Source organism: Haliotis asinina, chromosome 14 (genome assembly GCF_037392515.1).
Source record: "Haliotis asinina isolate JCU_RB_2024 chromosome 14, JCU_Hal_asi_v2, whole genome shotgun sequence".
NCBI lineage: Eukaryota > Metazoa > Mollusca > Gastropoda > Lepetellida > Haliotidae > Haliotis > Haliotis asinina.
The window spans coordinates 6359354-6366343 of NC_090293.1; the positions used below are offsets into that span (position 1 = coordinate 6359354).

General features: G+C 41.3%; 1 protein-coding gene across 1 annotated transcript; it reads left to right on the plus strand.

Moving 5' to 3' along the window:
* Window positions 1-1008: 1008 nt before the first annotated feature.
* Window positions 1009-5593, plus strand: LOC137261552 (chymotrypsin-like serine proteinase). Its single transcript, XM_067799314.1, has 6 exons — window positions 1009-1066; window positions 2771-2942; window positions 3646-3736; window positions 4054-4222; window positions 4738-4895; window positions 5399-5593. Exons 1-6 carry the CDS (start codon window positions 1027-1029, stop codon window positions 5552-5554), a joined length of 786 nt encoding a protein of 261 aa, XP_067655415.1. The 5' UTR covers window positions 1009-1026; the 3' UTR covers window positions 5555-5593.
* The last annotated feature ends 1397 nt before the right edge of the window (window positions 5594-6990 follow it).

Genomic DNA, 6990 nt, shown 5'->3' on the forward strand with positions numbered 1-6990 from the left:
GAATTCTCGAATTCTTATTATATGAAAGACTCGCCGTGTATACCCGTGTTCATGCTTTTGTCTAAAGTCTTGAGACCTGCGTAATGTCGGCATCGTCTTCCACTTTTGGCAGACACGTCATTGTTCGTCTCCACTTCTTGATGGCACAGAATTGTACAAAGCTCAAGACGAATAGGAATAGTTAGTAACCCTCTGACCATGAACAAAAGCTTTGAATCACACACTGCCTTTCAGATAGAGACCAGATGTAACATATGTCATTCTTAGTAAAGTTCAAATTCCAACTGTCTAGGAGTCGAAACCACACTATCAGAGTGAGTGAGTGAGTGAGTTTGGGTTAACGCCGCCTTGGGCTTCAGATGTGGGCTTCACACATTGTATCATTGTGGGGAATCGAACACGGGTCTACGCTTTACCAATTAGGCTACCCCATCGTCCCACTATCAGAATGAATTTTGAAGTTATAGTGAGAAAGTATAATCCCAGATTTAACAAATGTTACGTGTAAAGTTGTGTTAAGCACAAGTCTGACACTCATGCACTCACAATATGTTATTGGCCGTGGTATCTAGGGCCAGCACCAGACGCCAGGGATGCCACCCTGCTCATCGGTATGTTATCTTGACTGCAACGTGTAAACCCCATTGTACCCCACTTCCACACGTCTAAAGGGATAAAGTTGCTCTCTCAAACGCACTTTTTAAATGTTTTCTGTTTCGGATGTTCCGTAAAGAAATGTGTAATACATCGTATAAAACATGATGAAATCACCATATCGAAGGGATGTGATGTGGAGAAAAGTTCCACGTGTGCAATGTGAACCTACAGTATAAAAAGTATGGGACTTCAGACAATCGCAAGTGGTACTAGAACTCATAAATTTAATGTCATAAGTATTGTATGACGCATGGTTTGTAATCAGGCTATTGAAGAAACTATGGGAAAGAGCACCTTGTCTCACCACTATAATCTATAAATTGACGTTCAACGTCCCCATCCAACACAGACAGTGACGACCTCGCCACAATGATCTTCATCATTGCCGCTTTAGTATCCGTGACCGCCGGTAAGTTGCCGTGAATTTCTTTTGTTATTTCTCTAGTTAATTATTTCTTCTTTACATTTATGTCCATTTGTATAACGCAGATCTGAACTAGAATTCAATAACTGTTCATTAAGTACTACGAGGACATTTACACAAAATTTCTTTTTAATTAATTCCAATGTAATAGTACCTGACAAATACTCTTTAACAGTATTACGCGTTACGTAACTACCTAGCCAGGTCTGATACATTACCTTTCACAAAAGCTTTCCTGTAGGAACCGCTTGAGATTATGATGGACCTCCTTCCACAAAGCACTAGGGTGATCGTAAATAATTAAGGTGATTTTACTATAGTGACAGGGTATGGGAGTAATGGATAACCTTAGTAAGGTGTGTTTCGTGAAAGGAGCCCCTAGTCATTGTTTTTGTGTGTAAGGACACCCGACTTGCATGCAGATGATCAAGCGGACTGATCCAAACTTGATCCTTCAATGGCATTGCTGAATGTGAAGTAAAACAACTAGACAACTCACGACTTTGATGTACAATCAAACACCGTTGTATGTCTGGAACTTACATTGTCTCCAAGTTGAAATTTGGTTTCTCTCTTTTGTCATCATTTAGCAAGTGTATAGGACTTCAAATACTTCGAAGCATTCAAGTAGGTATCTTTGACTTCGACACGATTTTGTAATTTAAATGGAAAGTGACTTTGATCAAAACGTAACAAAAAGTTTCTTTAGTACAACACTCATAAACAAGTTAGTTTGATACATCCAAATGAAGGAAGCAATTTTGACAAGATGAAAATGGCAAATGTTTTTGAAAAGAACACGAATATAAAGGGATAAAATAGAAGAGGCAAGTCATTTTAGAAGTTGAGGAGCTCGATAAACACATCAAGGAAGGTTTCATGTTTCACATTCGTTTTTCCGAAATAACTGAGTTTCATTTTTCAGAACAAATAGGCTAGAACTATTACTTATTTTCTCGGGCTGAAGTACCCTGCAAGACCCTGAAATAAAAACAAGCGCTAAAATTTATTATACATATTTTCGTGGTAGGATTTCGACCACCTGAAGCGCTATCCCTCTCAGTTGATACCTGGAGGTCGCAATAACTAGAGTCTCTCCTGGCCTGGTGTGGCACGGTGAACCACCAATCCACTGTTCATTATTACGTCGAGTGTTAGTGAGTGAGTTTAATGTCACAACGCGTTTAGCCGAGGGATACCAGAAATGGGCTTCACGCATTCCACCTATGTGGGGAATCGAACCCGGTTGTTCGGCGTGACGAGCGAACGCTTTAACCACTAGGCTACCTAACCGTCCCCTCATTAGCAAAGTAATGAGTATTTAGTATAGGTTAACGCTGTCTTTTGTATATAACCACCTGTTATTATAGAACTTCAAAACAAGAGTCCTTTAACTTACAGTTTTAAATAATATGGTCGATTGTAAGTGTGAAGTTCAAATGCCGGAGTTCATTCAACATCGTTCGACATAAATGAAAAGTTTAAGAAATCTGCCTTGTTCCTTTTTCCACACACAGAATCAAGTATTTTTCAATCAATTTTTCATAAACGCTGAAAATAGAGAATTGAGCTTTTATCCGACACTGAACTTTTAAACTGCTCCCTGCATTATGTTCCGGTTTATTACAATTTACTGTCCTCACGTACCACCGTTGGTGTGTTCTTTTGAGAATATACAAACTGTTTCAGCCGCCCCATCGACCCGAATCGTGGCTGGTTCTGAGGCACCCGCCAACAGCCACCCGTATATCGGATCCCTCCAGCGGGCAACTCTGGGCATTTTTTGGTCTCACAGTTGCGGATGCAGTCTGATTGCTCCGAGTTGGTGCCTCACTGCCGCCCACTGCGTGGACGGTGCCAGGTACGTCTAATTACACACACACACACACACACACACACACACACACACACACACACACATACACGCAGAGAGAGAGACAGACAGACATATATATATATGCTCGTCAAGAAATGCTTTGGTTTCTGTGTGTGGGGAAGCATCACGATACCGTGTCTTCCAGGTTAGTGGTGATGTCATCCATTGGATTTCACATATATCGTGACATTGGGGGTAGAATTCGTGAGTGATATGATACGCATCTCCCCAAGTCACTGACTATCAAGTCACAACGCAATCGATCCTTTAAGACACATAACGGACCGAAATGATTTAGGTCTTTGGGCATGATTGGGTTCGGACAGGGCAAATCTGAGTGCTCTCCGCTTATCTTACGACGAAACTGTGGATTCTCTTGCCGTATCATACTGTTTTCTTCTTACTAGAAAAGGGTGGTGTTTTTAAAGGATGAGCTAATAATTCAACCTACATGACATTTCCATCAAATGATGGCGGTGGGGTAGGTTAGTGGTTAACTCATTCACTCGTCACGCTGGAGACCCAGGTTCGATTCCTCACCTGAGTACAATGTGTGGAGCCCATTTCTAGTGTTTCACTCTGAGATGGTGCTGGAATATTGCTAAAAGAATCGTTGTAGAACTGAACTCACTCAATCAGATGAGTGGTGGCTTTGCAACAGTAGACTGACTGCTGATTTATGTTCCAGCTCCAGCTCTCTGAGGGTTTACCTGGGCGTACACAGTCTTAGCACCAACGAGAATGGAGAACAGAGGATTAACGTCAAGAGAGTTGTCATGGTACGTTGCTAGGTGACGCTTACCACATCACGTTCGGTGCTTCGGTAGGTGGCGCCTGTGACACATGTCAGGTTCCGTGCTTCCATTGGTGGCTATGGTGACTCGTAAACTTAATGGCATTCACATAGAAATTTAGCACGGGAAATGAAAAATATGAACTGGTATCCTTTGCTATTTAGGAAATCTTGAACCTTGAATTTTAATTTCCATGACAACAGATTGGACACTAACATTCACGAGCTTGACTATTACACCTCATCAGAATATAAAACGATTGGTGGGAATACAAGTATTCCATTTTTGTATATTCTATTAAGCATCCCAACTACAGCGGTAACGCAGCCGGCTACCCCAACGACATCGCCTTGTTGGAACTGAACAGCGCTGCCAGCATCACCTCCACTGTAAAACTGATCGATCTTTCTCCTGAAGGCGCTTCTTATGAAGATCAAGACGTCATCATTTCCGGTTGGGGAAGAACTGTCGGTAAGTAAAATAAACCCAAGAAGATTGTTTCTTCGAGTGAGTGCTTTTAAGTTACAACAAGACTTGTCTGCTAAAGTTAGGAAAACATTTCCATCCTTAATCACAGAGAAGATCAACACATCAAGCAAGAGTTGTATAAAATTCTGTTCCGAGTCGATTTTAGGATTACGACAATATTATCAGAATGTGCTTGTGAGTCAATGTCCAGCAGTTAGGCACTAGATGTTCGCACCCCGTCACAAAGACAACTGAATTGTCCATCTGCGAGTCAATGAGTCAGTGAGGTTAGATTTCCGCTGTTTTAGTAATATTAATATTTCAGCAATGACATGAGGGTACATCAGAAATGGGTTTCACATATTGTAGCCACATGGGGAATTGAATCCCGGTCTTCGGCGTGACGAGCGAACGCTTTAACCACTATGCTACCCCAGCGTCCATCATAAGTAAAGTAATTAGAAAGTATAGTTTAACGCCTTCTGTTGTGTGTTTAGTCTTCATGACTCTGTTTTTAGGAGGTGGGACTCTCCCAGACAAACTGCAACAGGTGACTATGAAGAAGATCTCCAACGCTCTCTGCAGCAGCATGTGGTCCTCCGTCAGCGGTGCCACCATCAACGACCAACACATTTGCATCTTGGACACCGTAAATCAAAAAGCGTCAGCATGCAATGTGAGTTGCACTTCCCGTGACTTTGATCATGTGTATCAGTTTCTATTCTAGCTTTATACATCATAATTCCAGTTCGGCTCTAATACCTAAATCCGGATGTCCGGCTCCGGTTTCCTAATGCTACAATCTTTACAATCTGCGTGATATGTGCACATTATGTTTCCTATTGCAACGATTTTAGCTTTAAACCAGTTCAATATCTCTTCAAAAATCTCCAGAAAAACGAGCCTGTTGTAGGCTTCGTCTGCACACTCAGTGACGAAACACACACATTTTTGGACAGCAGAGTCTATAGATTCACGCCGAACAACCTTGTCAAGCTAAAGAGCATGTTTATTAATCACTATTAAATAGTGATGCAATTAGGTGTTAAAACTCCAAACAGGATAAGTCAGGTACTTATATTACTTCTGCCAGCCAAATGAAACGTCAAATTTTATTCTTACACTTGTAGGCATGTTCTGTGTATCATCTTAGATGTTGTCAAAGGTTACTGTTGTCAGGGCGATAGCGGTGGACCAATGATCATCAGAAATGATGATTCTGATGTTCTTATTGGCGTGACATCATGGGGAATCAGCACGTGCGGAGGAGACTATCCCAGCGTCTACACGCGCGTGTCGGAGTACATCTCGTGGATCAACGGATACATCAACTAAATTGTGTAAAGGATCAATAATAAAGTGATTAGCTATTAATGTCTTGTTTTTAGAGTGTTCTTTTTAGACTGTCAAACTATGCCAGTAAATAATCGATCAGGCGATCCAGTGACTGCCATCATGAGGATCGATCTACCCAGTTACAATACAATGGCATATATCAGTCATTGAGCTTGGCTGCCTGATCTCGTTATTTATACTTCTATTATAGTCAGCGACAGAGTGAGTAGGTAATAGTCAGACGTAAAGCATAACCACTAGAGAATGAGTTATTTTTCCAGCAATTTCACAGTGGGGTACAGAAATGGGCTTCCCACGACTGAACGCTTTAATCACTGGGCTGGGCCACCGTCCCAGTAATGTCTAACAATAAAAGTTTAGAGCATCAGTTACTATTGGCATATAAATTTACAAACATTGGACAAAAGCAGTTTACAAACTCTATCACAGTGTCTATCACAGCAAAATCAGCATCCAAATCCTCATCCAGCATGCACTTCCGGAGACTATCTTTGACAAGGTCAAGTGTAACACTTAGATGTGAGTAAAAGCTGTTGAATATTTACTATCCTTCGATCATAGGATGTCAGTCTTAACAGCACCTCATATTATCAATCTCCGCTCCCTGGGGAGAATACAACTCTTGCAACCACAAGCCATAGTACTTTGTCCAAGTTGCTGTGTCCGCAAGGTGTTTGTATGTATTCATGTGGTCACCATCCGATCATCTTGTGTACTGCGCAGTTGGGTTGTGACATCACTGAAAGAGTCACACAAAGTTGACCCCAAGGTTTCTAGACCAAGTTATAGGTGGGATAAATCCAGCACCACGCTGGATCACTAGCTGGCGCCTTGGACAGTTCGCCCACCATCTAACATGATGGATTGTTGCTAGGACTTGAGCGTTCTTCAAACTGACAACAGTATCATGGCAAAACCGTAGCTAAGTCAATACCCAGAGTTCTTGAACTTCTCACAGAAAAGTTTAAATTTTGAGGTTTCCATTTTATGGTTTATCCTGGATTCTGACTCTATGTACGTGCCACAGACAAAAAGATCCATTCTTCCATTAATGCCATTCACTACTAGGCCATCTGATTCTATTTTGGTCTAGGGAAATATAACTAGCTGTTAACTGAGACACCCAACAACACCGGAAGTTCAACAGAGGTCTTGTAGTCCTCACTTTTGAGCTAGGATGACCTATACGCATGAGAGAATAATTAATAAGATGATATTCCAAGGAAGAATTTGAACTTCCTTGGCTTGTGGTTGGTCCTGTTTGAGAATATTCGAAGGAAAATACACAAGACAAAGTACACAATTACGGTTTAGAAATCGCCGTGACATAAGGTTTGTCACTTTTAGATCAGCAAAATAAACAACTTACAAGCCTAAGCAATAAGCAAGGTTACAATGAATGATTTCTTATACGA